We start from the raw sequence: 17985 nt of genomic DNA, 5'->3' as shown, positions 1-17985 counted from the left end.
GAAGTCCAGCGCCGATGTCCCTCGGCCCTGGTCAGACTCCGCCTACTCTCCTCCCCAGCCGGCGGGGGAGACCTAAAGCGCATGCGCGGCAATGGCCGCGCACACGCATTAGATCTTCCCTTAGGAAAGCATTATTAAATGCTTTCCTATGGGGTTTTCGGCGACGCTGGAGGTCCTCACATAGCGTGAGGACGTCCAGTGTTACTTAAAACACTTTTCGTGTTCTAAGAACACGGAAGTCCCTCTAGTGGCTGTCTGAAAGGCAGCCACTAGAGGAGGTCTTAAACCTGCAAGGTAAATATTGCAGTTTATGAAAACTGCAATAATTACACTTGCAGGGTTAAGGGTAGTGGAAGTTGGCACCCAGACCACTCTAATGGGCAGAAGTGGTCTGGGGGCCTGGAGTATCCCTTTAATGGTTTGGAACATTCTGGTATTTAGTTGTGAGCAGGGTTCATTTCCTGCACACACCATGCAGATACCTGGATCTCCTCTCTCCATACTTAGGGGCCCCAGACGGGCCAATATGTTGTATGTAGTGCCCAAAGTAAGCCGGCTCCCAAGAAGAGGGAGCTGGCGGAACAGATTCTGACAGGGTCTCCCTGCATTTCTCCCTGCAGGGATGGCAGGAACATCATGCAGGAGCTGCAGCAGCTTTCTGCAAGATTAGAGGGCACTTACACAGGGGCGGCCACTCAGAACACTCTGCACTGTGTGAACTGGGAAATGGCTCTGCTGATGTCAGTATTGAGTTAGAGTTAGTATTAGGGTAGGGTTAGAGTTAGGATAGTTAGGGTAAAAGTTAATGCTGGGTACAGGTTAATGCTGGTTTACGGTTAAGGATAGTGTTGGGTTAAGGGCAAGGTTAGGGTAGGAGTACTGTAGAGTTTGTATTAGAAATGTGTAGTGTGTCAGATGAAATGTATTCCACAATGTCTGGAATTGCAGTGATTACCTACCCATGTTATAGGGTTAGTGGTAGGGTTGGTATAGGCTTAGTGTTAACTACCAAATATTAGTTTTGATCCTAAGCATATGCGGCATTTAAAGTGGCACTGTCAGGCTGAACTTACCATTTCCCCTATTGGCTTCCTCTTCTCTTCCTCTTAATAATACATAAGACAAAGTAGTCCCTACTTTGTTTAATGTTTTAAAGAAATCTAGATCAGAAAAGAAGAACAGATTCTGAAAGAGGAAGTGAAGAGGAAACAATAGGAGAAAGGTACGTTTGGCGTGACAGTGCCGCTTTAACAATCAGGACTGATAATTTCATCTATTTCGAGATCCTTTTTCTTTAGTTGCACTTGATGTGTAAACATGATTAGAAGCAAAAACAATGAGATTGTAGTGCAGCGATTAAAACGTTCAAGCAACAAATAAACCAGATCACAAATAAACCAATGGGCAAAATTCTGCTCTTAAAGTGTCAGATTACCCGTGTTAATCTCATCACAAAACACTATTAAAGGTGCCCATGCAAAATATGCAAATTTGAGTGTAACCTTAAAAGATATGTTCACAAACGTGTAATATATATATACTTCTAAGGTCTTCTAAAGTGCTTAGTGTACTTATAGGTACATTTATGTTTAAATCTGTGTTTTGTGATGAGATTGACACGGGTAATCTGACACTTTAAGAGCAAAATTTTGCACATTGGTTTATTTGCGATCTGATTTATTTGTCACTTGGACTTTTTAAGCGCTACACTACAATCTCACTGTTTTTGTATGTTTTTAAGTGTTTTAAGGTTTACAAAAGGTAGTGGTCAGTAGCTAAAGTAATTTAATTATTTCAATACTAGAGATTTCATAAAAACTTCTGTAAGCACACAGACACTAGATGATTATAAACAAAACTGTGAATTTTATTTTATAATTTTTCTTATTTTTAATTATTGAGTCATACTTAATGCTGTGTTGGGTATTCATATAGGATATTAAAAAAAAAAAAAAGACCCTTCCATCTTTAAATATAAAGAGGAATAATTAACTTATGGTGGAGAAAACACATAGAACAAACTCTGTGTTTTGTTTTGGTTCCGAAGTTGGACAATTACCTCTATCCTGAAGAGGTTAACATAGCAGGAAACACAAACTTCTAAAGTAAACATATGTGCTATAAGAGTTGATTGAAAAGGAAACAATATCTTTCATATTGGCTGTGGAATTACAGATAGAGGGGTGACAAGGGCTGCATAAACAGAAACAAATGTTATGTAACGCATAAGTGCCAGAGAATTGAGCAGTGGGATTGCAAAGGAAGATCTATTCACCAAAACTGCTTTTTGTACACCGCAAGCATACAATTTCAGTCACAGGACAATATTTTAAATAATTCGAATTTTTAGAAACTTTTTTTTCATACTCAAGTGCGGTTTTCTCACACATTTTCCAAAAATATGCTTCTGTAGCTTGGTAACTGATCAGCTAAGTGAGATACAAATTAACCTGCACACATCTTACAATACTTGGTGATTGTTCAGAATGCTACACCAGATTGTTTGGCATTCAATGTTACCAGTCTTACAGCACCTACACCAAGGAATCTGGCCATGTACATACCAAGCACTGCCGAAGGTTCTAATTCAAGGAACTCAGCCAGATGTCTCAGAAAAAAAACTGTCTAAAAGTAGTTTGAAGTGTTTTGACAATTACTTTGAGGAAACAGTCTTTTAATCTGCTACACTTGTATTTCTAAAGAAATTATGTGTTTTATATTTACTGTTGCAGTGGGATGTTTTGTGTCTGCTAGTTCCTCCTTATTACACTCACCTCTGTCATGCTATAGCAATTACTAAATGTCAATGAAAAGTGGTTATTTTTGTCTCTGTTCGTTTGTTTGCATTTTAGGAACTTTTGCTATCACTTCTCTGATATCTGCTGGTGCAGTTGAGCGACTTGTTACTTCAAACAAGGAAAACTTCACAAATAGCTCACAGGGCTTTCTGGGCCTGTCTGATTTTGAAATGCAAAGAATAGGCGTTGCGGCAGCTGTAACTTTTCTGGGTGGCATAATACAAGTAGGTATTTAAACATATCACAAACATTATATCAATTGGTGGAGAAATGAATCTTACATTTTCTTTCTTCCTTATCAGCATTTCTTTTGATAGTATAGTATTTAAAAGAACACTCCAAGTGTTTAAAATAACACTCCTAGCACCATAACCACGATAGCCTGCTGTAGTTTTGATGGTGCCAGGAGTGTACACTAAATAGTCAAACCATTTCATTACAGTTTGTCCCATTTATACAAATGCTATAAAATATATTTGTAAAGATTATTTTCATTTAAATATGTAGCTTTTTAATGTTTAGATAATACATAAGACACATGTCATCTGTTAAAAGAGCACTTAAAAATAAGCATATGTAAATCATGGCTCCCCCATTTAAAAAAAAGTTAATAAAATAAATAAAAACTCTTTAAAACTGAAGTTCTGACATTCTGCTTCCAATGATGACTTTTTCATGGAGAAGTATTGGGGACATAGTATGTATTTGGGGCAAATGCTGCACTCTTCACATTAAATACTTCTCATAGTGAAGCAATGAATCAAGTCCTCCTCTGTGAGAAGAGCTAGACACATTCGGCATCGTCACACGGTTCGTGATCTAGTTGATTATGAAGACCTTATTTTGCCGAGGGTTATATGTATGGTAGGCAATATTTCGCATAAATAACTTAGACCACACAATAAACACAGACACAGTTTTTTTTATTTCAATGGGCTAGGCCGTGGTGTTTATTTAAAGTTTCAAAGGGGGCCATACCACCATAACTTGATAACGGTTAACCCCTTAAGGACAGAGCTTCAGAAGCTTGTCTTTCACTTAATGACAACGGCATTTTTTGCTATTTGCGTTCAACTGCAATTTGCATTTTACTAATTTATTGCACCGACACATATTATATACCGTTTTTTAAAGGACAGAAAGGGCTTTAATTTGATGTAACACATGTATATATAAATGCTTATTTATTATAAAAAAAATACAGAAATATGCAAAAAAATGAATTTTTGTGTGTTTTTTTTACAGTTTTTGCAATAATAATGTGTACATAATTAGTGCAGGTTAAGGAAAGTAATTAAAAATAAATTCATTTAGTTGTTCTGAATTACAGAATATATAATGTGTCTGGGATTTTCAGTTTTTTTTGGTAGTTACAGGTCACAAAGCACAAGGAGTAAAATAAACTTTTTATGTGGAGCGATTTTAGAATTTGGTATGTTTGTCTTGTAAGCCTAATAGCCATAAAAGAAAACAAAATTGCCACACAAAAGTATATATTTATATAAAGTAGACACCACAGGCTATTTACCTAAGGTTGTTTTGACACTTTCTACGTAGCCATTTTACCGCCAACCTCTGCTAAATATTGGAGTAAAATTGTGTTTTTTGGGGGTTTTCGCACACAAACTTATAACAAAGAACTTCTCATGTGTATTTTGTAAATTTGGTGTGTGCTATTCCTGTACAAAGTTTTATTATGTGTTCAGTTACTTCTGCTGAGTACAACGGTACCCCCATTGTATGTCTTTGGCACTATTTCGTGAAGCTACAGTGCCATATAGGAGACCTGTCCTTTTCAGTATTCACAGTAGAATTTTGAGAGACGGATTTAATGAGCCTATGCTTCCATTTGGGGTATTATAGTAGTTTGACTGTTCAAAAAAACCCCACAAAGGCCTACCATTTGTAAAAGTAGACACTCCAGGGTATCTCGTAAGGTGCATATTGTGCCTTAACATGCCCCCATTTTTTTACCATTACATGCCAAAGTATGTGGTAAAAAATAATTTTGTGCATATTTTACATACGGATTGCATTTTTGCTGGGCATTTTGTATATTTCATGTGTGCCACTAAGTTCAAACCCCCCAAATTATGCTCAGCTAAGTCTTCTGAGTAAAAGGACACCCCCATTGTATGTCTATGGCACTATTTTGTGAAGCTACAGTGCCATATAGGAGACCAAGCCATATCAGTTTTGACCGAACTTTGAATTTTGACGCCGGGCCTATGTGCAATTTCCAAGCATCTTTGCAGGTTTTAAATTCAAACTACCCCACAAAGGCCTACCATTTCTTAAAGTAGACACCCCAGGGTATTTCAAAAGGCATATTTTGAACCTTAGCGTGGGATCATTTTTCCGCTAGCTTGTACCAGGTGTAGTGGTAATAAGCGTTTTTTCTGCCTTTTTGACACACAAAGTGAGTTTGCACAGTATATTTTGCAAACCTTATGTGTACTACCACTGTATAATACTTCATATGTTGCTCAGCTATGTCTGCTGAGTACAAAAATACCCCCGTATGTACCTTTGCCAGGTATATGTGGACATCGGAGGGGCACATTTGGGACAGAGCCATTCCATTTTTTTTCAAATTTTGAATTTTTACGCTGTGCCCATGTCCCATTTTAGAGTATTTTACCAGGCTATATAATCCAAATACCCCATAAAGCCATACCATTTCTTAAAGAAGACATCCCAGGGTATTTCAAAAGGCATATTTTGAACCTTAGCGTGGGATCATTTTTCCGCTAGCTTGTACCAGGTGTAGTGGTAATAAGCGTTTTTTCTGCCTTTTTGACACACAAAGTGAGTTTGCACAGTATATTTTGCAAACCTTATGTGTACTACAACTGTATAATACTTCATATGTTGCTCAGCTATGTCTGCTGAGTACAAAAATACCCCCGTATGTACCTTTGCCAGGTATATGTGGACATCGGAGGGGCACATTTGGGACAGAGCCATTCCATTTTTTTTCAAATTTTGAATTTTTACGCTGTGCCCATGTCCCATTTTAGAGTATTTTACCAGGCTATATAAACCAAATACCCCATAAAGCTATACCATTTCTTAAAGAAGACATCCCAGGGTATTTCAAAAGGCATATTTTGAACCTTAGCGTGGGATCATTTTTCCGCTAGCTTGTACCAGGTGTAGTGGTAATGAGCGTTATTAAATGTATTTTTTTACTTTTTAAAACTTTTTTTACTTTTTAAAACTATTTTTTAAACTTTTGTTTTGATTATTCATTTTTTTAAAGTTTCCTAAACTTTCGTAAAACTTTTTTTTACAGATTTAACATTTTTCTAAGCTTTTTTTTTTACGTTAACCCCTAACTAGCAGTAAGCAGCACTAACAGTAAATTCCCCATTTTCCCATAACTCCCACCCACCCCAGCTAGCAAAATATTTAATTATACAATATTTAAATTAGTTAATTAAATAAATTTAACCCCTGAGGGTTAAAAAATAAATAAAAGTTAATCGTCAGGGGTTAAAAAAAAAATTAGAACAGTATAATACTGTGATCTGTATTTTGATCACTGTAGGCAGTGATCGACTGGCAGGGAAGGGGTTAATTTTTATTTGGACTGGGTAAAGGGTTTATTTTTTTAAATTTTTTACTTAAATGTTATTAAAACTTTTTTTTTAACTTAATTTTTTAACTTTTTAAAGCGTATTTTTAAACTTTTTTAACGTTAACCCCTAGTTAGCGTAATACTAAATCCCCCAATTCCCCACTAACTTCCACCCTCCCCAGCTAGCTAAATTTATAATTTTAAAATATTTAAATTAATTAATAAAATAAATTGAACCCCTGAGGGTTAAAAAAAAAAAGAATTAACCCTCAGGGATTAAAAAAAAAATCAGATCTTAGTAAAATGTAATCCCTGCCAATTGATCACTGTAGTCAGTGATCAATTGGCAGGGAAGGGGTTAATTTTTTATTAAAATGGGTAAAGGGGGGGGTAAAGGGGGGTGGGATTTTAATTTTACTATATTTTCTTTCCACCAGGGGGCAGGATCACTGAAGATCCGTCTCCCTGCACTTCACACAGAACCAGGAAGTGCAGGGAGGCGGAGGTGAGTATACACAGCACATGTGCCCGCTCTGGCATGCTGTCAGAGCGGGCACATGTACTCTGACAGCCCGATCCGGTGCTCCCGGTCTGCCTCTAATGCAGAGGCAGACCGGAGCACCATTAACCCCGCGATCGCCGCGATTGCGGCGATCTGGGGTTAATTTTAACGGGTGACGGACGAGGTCCGTCACTCGTCATTAACGCATTCCCCTGAGTGACGGACCTCGTCCGTCACTCGTCGTTAAGGGGTTAACATATTCACATCAACTTTTCACTTTACTTCCAAAACTTTTCACTTTCACCATCACTTAATTGCCAGTCAGTCATAGCTAACCTGACCGCCTTTTATATACAACCATTTAACACATATCCTTCCTCAGAACTTGAACCTGAGGATGAATTTGCCCCAAAGCTTTCTAACACCACGACATTAATTATAAAGAAAGTTAGAAAGTAGGGGAGGGAGGGAGGGCGGGGGTCCGTCCGTGCATCTCCTGTCCTGCAAACAGCTGACAGGGATTGCGCTCGCGCTGTCACCTTTTATGCTTACCTGGCTTCTGGCGCTTCGCTGGCTCGCGGCCAGCAACCAATCCTCAGCCAGCTCTTGTCCCCAGCAACAGCTGTGTCACCAAATCTGCCCAGCTACTTGTCCCCACTCTGCCCAACAACCTGACCAGGGGTCATGAACTTACACTAAACTTTAGCTAACTGTATTAACCGGACCAATTAACCCTCTATTGCCACCATACATATATGCCACAGTGCTTAATGCCTGGGGCATCTTTAAGGATGACTTGCCTTTGGAGGCTGTCTGACAGTCATACAGGCATGATTTTGGACAAAAGTAAACATTGCCGGTTTCTCAGGAATGATAATGTTTTAAATTGTATGAAAAAAGGGACCGCTTCTATGGGTCAAAATAGCTTCAAGATGAATATCACAGTGTAATGTGCGATTAGTGGTGTGAATGTCATTGCGTTGGAAGATTTATGCCTGTAAAGTAAGCAGAAATGAAGATTGATTGGAAAGTGCTTTGTGCTATTGAAGTTCAAGTTTACATAAGGGTTTGATTAGATTAGAAAAAGAGCAACAACGTGAAGGTTACACAGGTATGAAACCCTTTTGTTTACCTGCTTGTTAAACATATGCAGTACATCCATTTATTCTTAATTGTAAAAGTTCAAATATTAGAACCAAATTGATTTACTTAAACGGATAAGAATTTCCAGTTTCCGAGGCAAATTCTATAAACTCTTTAAAGGCTATTATGTCTATACATTGATAAGCCACAACATTAAAACCAGTGACAGGTGAAGTGAATTGCATTGATTATATTGTGACAGTGGCATAATTGGGATATATTGGGCAGCAAGTGAACAGTCAGTTCTTGAATTTCATGTGTTGGTAGCAGCAAAATTGTCAAGTGAAAGGATCTTAGTGACTTTGAGAAGGGCCAAATAGTTATGGCTATACAACTGGGTTAGATCATCTCCAAAACAGCAGGTATTGTGGAGTGTTCCCAGTATGCAAGGTGCAAGGAAGGACAAAAGGTGAACCACTGTCAGGTTCATGGGATTGCAAGACTCATTGATGCATGTAGGGAGTGAAGGCTAGGCCGTCTGGTCTGATCACACAGAAGAGCTACTGTAGCTCAAGTTGCTGGCCATGATAGAAAGCTGTGAAAACACACAGTGCATTGCAGATTGCTGTGTATTGGGATCTGTAGCTGCAGACCAGTCAGAGTGCCCGTGATGCCAAAAGCATGAGCATCATAACTGAACCATGGAGCAATAAATGAAGGTTACCTGGTCTGATGAATCACATTTTCTTTTAGTTCAGATGCATAGCCGATGTTTGTGCATTGTTTACCTGTGGAAGAAATGGCAGTAGTATGAACTATGGGAAGAAGGCAGGCCGGCGAAGGCAGTGTTATGCTTGGAAACCTTGGGTCCTGGCATTCATTTGGATGTTACTTTGACACCTACCACCTACCTAGAGATTGTTGCAGGCCACATAAACTCCTTCATGGCAATAGTGTTCCCTCATGGCAGTGACCTCTTTCAGCAGGATAATGCAAAATTAGTTCAGGAATGGTTTGGGGAACTTGACAAAAAGTTCAAGGTGTTGCCTTGGCCCCCAAATTCTCCAGATCTCAATCCGATTGAGCCTCTGTGAGAGGTACTAGATCAACAAATCTAATGCATGGAGGCATCGCCACACAACTTGCAGGACTTAAAGAACCAGCTGCTAATGTATTGGTGCAAGATACCACAAAACACATTCAGAGGTCTTGTGGAGTCCATGTCTTGATACATCAAAACTGTTTTGGCAGCACGAGGGAGATATACATGATATTAGGCAAGCAGTTTTAATGCTGTGGCTTATCAGGGAATTAAGTAGAACATTCATGCGTTGTTCTTCCTCTGGAACTAAGAATAGCATCTGTGTATACATAGTTAGGTAACTCTACTCTCCAATAATCATATTTGCAGAGATACCAGAAACAGGTGCAATTAGTAACCCCTGTCCTTTGCTAGTTTAATATTCATGAGGCCATTAAGCATTAGCTAGCTATATGTCAATCTTCCTTATGGAGCTATAGTATCTATATGGAGTGGCCTTTTAGTGATTTTTTCGGTATAATTCCAGTTTTCCTTTATGCTCAGCGTGTGCTGGTGCATCAGACAATTTCTTAGCTGAATGAATGAGGTTATGTTGGAGGTAGAGATTAGCCATTAAACTAGATAGCGGAGCCTTGACCAAACCTATGACTTGAGGGCACTTATTCACTTGAGATGTCCCCAGACGTCGAGGATGAAGTAGTCTCCTTAGTATAATGTTGGCTTTCTTCATGCAGACATAGGTCTCACTACCTTGGTCTTAGTCTCATGATTCATTACTTGTGTGTGATGTGGGAGGATGCTATTAGCATGGTAGTGGGATCTCTGTACTCATGATATATTTTGACTTATCTCTGTTATGGAAGTGCAATCCTGTGAACTATCAGGAACAAAGTCACCTATTAAAATCATTCATTTAATTAATTGCTGCAGCTGGGCATTTGGTTCTGATCAAGTTAATTGATTTCTGCACAGTACTGTAATGCCTGTTGGTACCAACTACTCAGACTTACCAGTAGGCATAGTAGGCACCTACCTACCAGTGTCTGCCAGGCCACTTTAAACATACAGTTTTGTGTAGCTGCTCTAGTAAAAACAACTGCTTGTATGGGTTAAAGGGCTAAATAAGGATCATTCGCCATGGAAACCATTAGAAAATCTCTCAACACAGCAATTTGCACGTAATAGAGCAAATGTTTTTTCCTGAATAAACTTCCACCTTCATGTCTATTGATTTGCATATTTCATGCATATCTTAATATCACACAGTACATTCCCTCACAATCTCTGTATAAAATCTCAGACACTACATGCATACATTCAGATTTAGTCAGCATCGGCCCAAGACATTGTGCTGCCTGGATCCAAGTATGAAATGCTGCCCTCCCCCTCCCCCCCCAAAACAACCCAACATATATGCTTCTGCAATGGTAGTGCCTCTGTGGGTGTGCTGGGGATGAAGTGTGTGTCTGCTGGGGATGTAGTATGTCTGTGTGTGTGCGGGGGATGTAGTATGTGTCTGTGCGTGTGCTGGGGATGTAGTATATGTCTGTGTATGCTGGGGATGTAGTATATATCTGTGTGTGCTGGGGATGTAGTATGTGTCTGTGCGTGTGCTGGGGATGTAGTATATGTCTATGTGTGCTGGGGATGTAGTGGGTGTCTGTGTGTATACTGGGGATGTAGCTTGTGTCTGTGTGTGCATTGCAGCCAATACACTTACCTATACACTGTGTCTGTGTATTTGTATGTGTATATGTGTCAGTGATTGTATCTGTTTGTTTATGTATCTGCATGTGTGGCAGTGTTTGTGTGTCTGTATATCTGCATGTGTATCAGTGTGTCTGTGCAACTGTATGTGTGTCAGTATATGTATCAAAACTGCCACACATACAGATGTACAGACACACTGACATGCCTGCAGATACACAGACACACACACAGACACATACAGACACTGACACATGCAGATACACACACTACACAAACACACAGATACACATTACACACGTACAGTATACACACACACACACTACACAGATACACACTAAACACACACTACACATACAGAGAGACACACATTCAAACACACACTACAAACATTGCACACATACAAACATGCACATACACACACTACACAGATACACATACAGATACACACACACACTACACACACTACACAAACATATACACACACATTACACTCATACAAACAGATACACACACTTCACACACACACAGATACACACATCCAAACACACACACACTTTAAGCATACCTGTTAAACGTATCAAATTATGATAAGAAAGAAGGCCAAAACGATTGTCTGGGGTTGCTGTATCTCTCGTGCAGAGGGAACTTGCTGGCATTTCGGATCTGGACTGCCCGTACGGGTGGGACCAGTCTGATATGCTTCAGATATGTTCTCTCTATAATGGCACAAGTGAGCAACCATTATTTTGAGACCTGAGTGAGGATTTACCGAAAGGCAAGCTGTTGAGTTTCTCTAAGATTTTGTCCGTTCTCAGAGTTCTCATATTCTTTAATTTTTGCTACAACATATCAAACTAGATTCATTTTTTTAGGGCAGGATGTGGCAGAGGATGATGGGAAATTATTTATTTATTTATTTTAGATGTAAGTTTTGCCCTGTGACTACTATGCTAGCTGCTAACTGGATACTATCCAGTGAAAAGTGACCAAGAGTATTGTTGCTATTTTTTTGCAAAAAAAAAGTATTTTCGTAACAAGTAAACAGAAAGGATAGATAAGGCAAGAAATGATATATACCAAATGCTTATTAATAGCTCAAATCATGTTAAGAGTTTTAAATGGCAAAGTAATTGTAACTTCTAATCAATATATATATTTATATCTTTTAGATATCCATGTGTTTACTACAGCTTGGCAGTGCAACACTCCTCTTATCAGAACCCGTGGTTAGTTCAATGACAACCGGAGCGGCTACTCATGTTGTAACTTCCCAAGTAAAGTACTTTTTAGGAATGAAGACGCCTTACATATCGGGACCATTGGGCATGTTTTATGTAAGTGCAATGCACACTCTATAGGGCATGGGTCCTCAAACTCCGGCCCCCCCAAAATGTTGCTGAACTACAACTCCCATGATTCTCTGGCTATCTATGTAATTCAAAGAATCATGGGAGTTGTAGTTCAGCAACATCTGGGGGGCCGGAATTTGAGGACCCATGCTATAGGGTATTCATTTTTTGTTAATATTTGTAATGCTTTATATGCTACACATGTATTTTTTTTTTTTTTTTTACATATACCTTTTTTTTTTAATACAAATTCGATGTGATTGTCAGTGATTATTAATAGTTTCTTTTTTCCTTGGCTCTCTTAGATTTATCATTACATATTCAGCAACATCAGCAGTGTTCAAGTTGGAGCGTTGCTATGGTCCCTTTTTTCCATTGTCGTTCTAATTCTGGTTAAGGAATGTAATGAACATTTTAGAAGTAAAATCAGAATGGTCATTCCGATCGATCTACTTTTGGTAAGTTGTAAAGGGCTATTGGTAGGTCTGTGGAGGGGCTTATAATATAATAATTTATATTATTGTCAGAAGTGAATCATACCAGTCCTCTGGTCCAAGATGCAGATACAGTAATATCCATGATTGGGCATAGAACAGTTTTTTTAGTGCAGTGCTCTCTTTGATTAAAGATAAATTTGGATCTTGAACTGTAGCTCATTATAAAACAAAGTTTCTCCATCTTGATCTTTAAATTCTAGAGAATAGTTTAAAAGTAATTATAAGCTAATTTGCTCTCAACAAAAGCATCGCTTGTCACTATGGCTGCTATAGACTAATGTTCCTATGTTAATATTACCAGGCACTTCCACAAATAAATATATATATATAGAGCCAATGGCAACTGGAGTTTCAGAAACTGCAGATTTCTCAACTTTCTCCATGGAAAATACTTTCTTTTTATTTTAAAAGAAAGATCACATATTTTTTAATTCAGGAGGAGCAGCCACCAACAGCTACAGGTTTTGTATAATTGCCTTACTCTTAAGGACAATATACTAACATGTTATGGCCCGTGTGACTTGCTTCAGTGGGAGAAAGCTTTTAAAATCAGCATTTGTCTGCACTAGACGAAAAAAAAATCACTCTTAGAACCACCCACATATATAAAGGTGCCGCCACCATGACTACAAAATGCATAAATCGGGAGCCTTCGGTTAACCCACGAAATCACAATTTAAAAAACACCATAACACACAGGTTAGCATAAATGCCTATGGGATCACAGTATTATGGTATAAGTCTCTTTGGTGACTTGATTCTTATACCACACAAAGGCAGAGCTTAAAGGGTTACTCCAATCGCCATGACTTCTTCGGTGATTTGAAGTGGTCATGGTGGTAGGACTCAGTATATGCTTGAAATGCTGCACATCCAAAGTAATCTGCACTTTTGCGCCAGGGTAAAGTTACACTCCCGGCATACATGACTTTAGCAAAATGGAATTCTGCTCCAGACTGCCAAATACCAATTCTGTGCAAAAATTAAATCTGTCACCAGTGTGCATTTCACGTAGGCGACAGATGTAGTGAGCTTCTACCCTTTTTAAAAAAAAATATTTTTCCTTATTTTCTTTTTTAGATCTCTCCTAGCCCTCAGCCTCCCTGCATCTCTATAGTTCTTCCCCCCCTAACCATTCATTATTGTTGCAGTTTTAAAAAAAACCTTAACATTTTTCTTCCCTTCTCCCTGTGATTTCCCTTTCTGTGCTCCATCTCTCCCCTCAGTGGCACACAGTGTGCACATGCTCTCTAAGTTGGTGAAATGGTCCAATCAAATGTCAGGTGGAGAGTGGAAGACCCTTGCCCGGCGCTGGATTGCAGGTAAGTTACATCTTCATTTCACAGCATTCTACAAAGAAATTTTTGGGGGGAGGGGGTTGGAGGAGGAGAGACCTATTAACTAGTGCCCAATAGGGCACCATAAACAAACAAAAAAAAAAATGAAAGGTTGGAGTAACCCTATAATAAAGGGTACTATGAGTGAAAATAATCACAGTACAAATATATAAAAGTAGGTTACAAACAGATTTAGCATACTCTAATCAACAGACAAAATAAAAAGAGAAAATTAACTAATTAAATAAAGAGAGGGAGCTTCAGGTAAGGAAAATGTAAATCCACTGTAAATGTGATTTGGCTCTCAAAATGGATTACACAGTTCTTTTGGTTTTTAGACGATATTAACACTTTTCTGCTCATACCAGGTTTCTAGGCCGGGCCTCTTACGAGGGGCTGGGGGTTGCATGATTTCCAGTTTTATAAGGGGCAATTCATGGATTCCAAACCCTGGCTGAAAATGCACAATGTTATATATTTATGTGCATGTGTTTCTGATCTATTTCATACATAATGCCCCAAAAAACTAAATAATATCTAAAATTGCTTAAAAAAAACTTTAAGTGAGTGACCATTTACTGTTGTGCCATTTGTGTAAACATGGCACAATTTTTCAATTTCTGGCAGCCTATTTGGCAAGGTCTGTGAATAAATATTAGTAGACTTCAGAGACCAGTAATACAATTCCTCAATACTGTTTGGTTCACAAATAACGAGAATGAATCATGCCTTAATTGCTGTACAATTGTAGTGTATTTTCAAAACACCAACACAATTTAATGAATTGCTTTTCAGAAACCGTTCATCTCAGAGATCTTCGTTAAAGTCAGCCAAATTAACCCTTACCATGTTGTAATCAATCACACCAACTCTATTGGGTAACCATTCTGAGCATCCACCAGGGGTCAAGTCCTGGGGAAAAAAGTGTGGGAACTCACCCAAGATCCACTCCCCCCCCGCCCCCCCCCCCCAAATAAATATATATTTCACAGAAAATTCAGTGCAACATTTATTGTAAAGTGCCAGTTTACACAAACAACTGCAAAATTCACATGCAATAAACAAATATATACAGAACAGTTGAAACTAATTAAATTAGCTATGCAATAAACAAATGAATATAGAACAGTTCTAACAACTGTGATAAAGTGAATGGTGTTGTTTGTGAGGGAGTTAACTTGTTAGTCATACTAACAGAATAATCACCACAATGGGTGATCTTTCAGGGAATTTCTAAAACAAATAGTGTATAAGAACTAAACACACAGCCCATTAGAAAATATCCCACAAACTGGAATAACGTTGCCCTTGCTGTGCAAGATTATCAACTTTTCGAGATTTAGCATCATCTGCGCTGCGATGTGTGGTCAGCCATTTTGTGACGTATGGTAAAGGATCCCATAAATGCACAGGAGGCCCAATGAGACTAATAAACAAAAGAGAAGACAGGCGTTCAATGCCAAGCCCACTCCTTATGGGTGACATCACCAAATTCATTGTACTGAAGCCCCTTTCACAATCACCGGATGTCACTGGAAGACTGTTAACTGCTGTCACCACTGGTTTTAGATTCTCAGGAATCTCTGCACCACCATTATCAATGTAGTCTCTGAAACCTTCACAGATGGATGCATAGCTGAGACGGAATCTTTTGCACAGTTGCTCCAGCTTCACTTCACCTTCAAACCATGGACTGTCCACATTGATTGGCCAGCGTTGTGAATTCAGGATGTCAATTTCAGAGACAAGAGTTTCAAATTCACCTGACTGTGATGAAGCTGCAGGTCTGTTGCTCGCAGTTAAAGCAAAGAGTCTGGAGCGTAAATTATCCACCAAACTTTGATAAAATTGAGGGAGATTTATCCTCACTTGGCCTTTCGTACTCTCTGGATTGATGGTCACACCTTTGAAATTCCCTTTCTCCAGCGATTCCATGGCTTCTTTCAGATGTTTGCCAGGCATGTCTTTCATTTTTTCAATGGCACGAACTGAACGATTAATCAGCTGATAGGCTCGTGGAAGTGTGATGTCATCTCTTTGCAGAGCTTCAGATAACAGTCCCATTTCCTGAACAGCATCCGCAACCCCTGCAAGGTTTAACAGATAATCTACTGATGTCAAGACCTTGTTAAGGCCACTAAATACAGATTTCTGCTTACTGTTATGAGCTGAGCTTAAGCTTGCTTTCAAGAAATGACTGTGTAGGGCAGGGTATGACTCCCAAACTGCTCGTATAGCTCTCTGGCTTGAAGCAACCCATCTAACTGAAAAAACTTTTCCAATTTTAAGAATTTGCACTTCTAATTCTTTTGCACATTCTGAGAGCTCTGCCAGATTTTTTGGTGACTGATGATACACAGCATACAACTTCTCAAAAAATGATGTTACATGATGAAGACCAGGAATAGAATCAATTGTATCTGAAATGCACAATTCAAGCCTATGACACAAGCAGTGCCATTTCACAATCTTTGGATATTTTTGACTGAGTCGTTCCAGAACACCCGACTTTCTTCCAAGCATTACACTTGCACCATCGCTGCAAGCCCCAATCCAGTTCTCGGCAAGAAAGTCATTACTGAACCCAAATTTAAAAAGACAAGCCAGAAGAGTGGCTTCAATAGACTGTGCATCTGCTTTAGGCAAATCAAGCAAATCGAGAAAGAAAGTGACTGGGTCTTTTCCGTTAACAGAGGCACGAATATAAACTATTAACACTGAATGGTTAGAAACGGTTGTAGACTCATCAATATAAACAGAAATCTTTGGAGTCTGCTCAACAATTGCTTTGCAAAGCTTTTTTCTCATTTCACTAGCAATGCAATCTATTATTTGTGCTGCTGTGTACTCACTATGGAGAATACATCCTAAGTCAGCTCCATTTGCAACCTGCAAGCTGATAAGATCTCTGAAGTCTGTGAACGGGCGATTTTTTTTCGCACAAAAGTAAGCAGTGCGAAATACCTTAGTAGTGGACGCAAACTTATGCTTCTGCTGTTCAGCAATATTGGATTGCAGAATCTCCTTTCTGGATACTGCTTGGATATCTCCTGCCTTTACATGTGCTTCTGAAATCTTATGTATGTGGATTTTTTTACGTAATGAGGTCAACATATCTTTTTTTGTTTTGCCATATGGTGTAATTGTACCAGTGCTCCATTCTTTAGAAATGGATACACCCTGTGAAACAGACACTCCAAGGTGTTTAACCTCGCGACACACTTTGCACCCTAAAAGACCATTGTCTACAAACAGCCAAGGGTACTTTTTTTTAAATTCTAGCCACTGATTCTGGTCCCAACATTCTGGAAGAATGTTATCACTGACATCGGCATCTTCAGCTACATCAGTAACCTTGTCCACTACAGCCGGTTCACTGACTGGTGTAGTTTCTGCAGCGGACACCACCGCCTGAAGCAAAGGCTCAGACTGAGTGGAGCAACTTGCAGAATCAGCATGTGAATTTTTATTGGATGCCTTCGTGAAGAAATCCGTAATGCTGCTTTTTCGTTTGCTCATTTCTGTACAAATAAAAACAATTTTTAAAAATGGTGTTAAAAAAATGTATGATAAAAAGACCTCTTTAGGTAAAGAATTCCCCATCCGTTCTGTTATTACCTATTTTTGAGAAAAACTCTTTCCTCTGTTGTCTCTGCTGGCAGTGGTGGGGTGGTCCGGTGACTGTGAGGTGCAGGGTAAGGCACAAATCAGCACAATTGGATGAAATAAAATGAATCATTATTCTAAAAATTATTTAAAAAAAAAAAAAAAAAAAAGATCTAACAATTAGTCTCATATATTAGTTGCAGTCCAGTGGATGGTACACAGATATGAGTTATTTTAAGGACTGAGCCAAAAGTACATGTGATCAAAACAAAATGTAAACAAAAACTGGAATTTGTGCTATATATGTCTGTTCAGGCGTAATTCGCCTCTTCATATTATGTGCACCTACACTTATTATATATAATTTTATTCAGGGGAAACATGAAACATAATTTAATATGAATAAAATTGGAAAAGGGGGCGGTGCCTGGCAGCCAAGATGGTCGGACGTGCTCTCTCACGGCTCCGACATCGCGGCTCA

The 17985-nt window shown here is 38.8% G+C and overlaps 1 protein-coding gene across 3 annotated transcripts in view; it reads left to right on the top strand.

Annotated features, from left to right (window-relative positions):
- SLC26A7 (solute carrier family 26 member 7) overlaps positions 1–17985 on the top strand; it is a 64725-nt gene that overhangs the window by 4712 nt on the left and 42028 nt on the right. For 2 of the 3 annotated variants that reach the window (XM_063451259.1, XM_063451262.1), the window contains exons 3-5: positions 2853–3022; positions 11885–12049; positions 12370–12522. In XM_063451259.1, the coding sequence (XP_063307329.1) occupies positions 2853–3022; positions 11885–12049; positions 12370–12522 (488 nt within the window). The remainder of the gene's footprint in view (positions 1–2852; positions 3023–11884; positions 12050–12369; positions 12523–17985) is intronic. The other variant, XM_063451260.1, reaches the window with a different exon arrangement.

This window comes from Pelobates fuscus, chromosome 4, assembly GCF_036172605.1.
Source record: "Pelobates fuscus isolate aPelFus1 chromosome 4, aPelFus1.pri, whole genome shotgun sequence".
NCBI classification, from domain to species: domain Eukaryota; kingdom Metazoa; phylum Chordata; class Amphibia; order Anura; family Pelobatidae; genus Pelobates; species Pelobates fuscus.
Note: the sequence above shows the minus strand (reverse complement) of the source record. Positions and strands in the feature narration are given on the sequence as shown.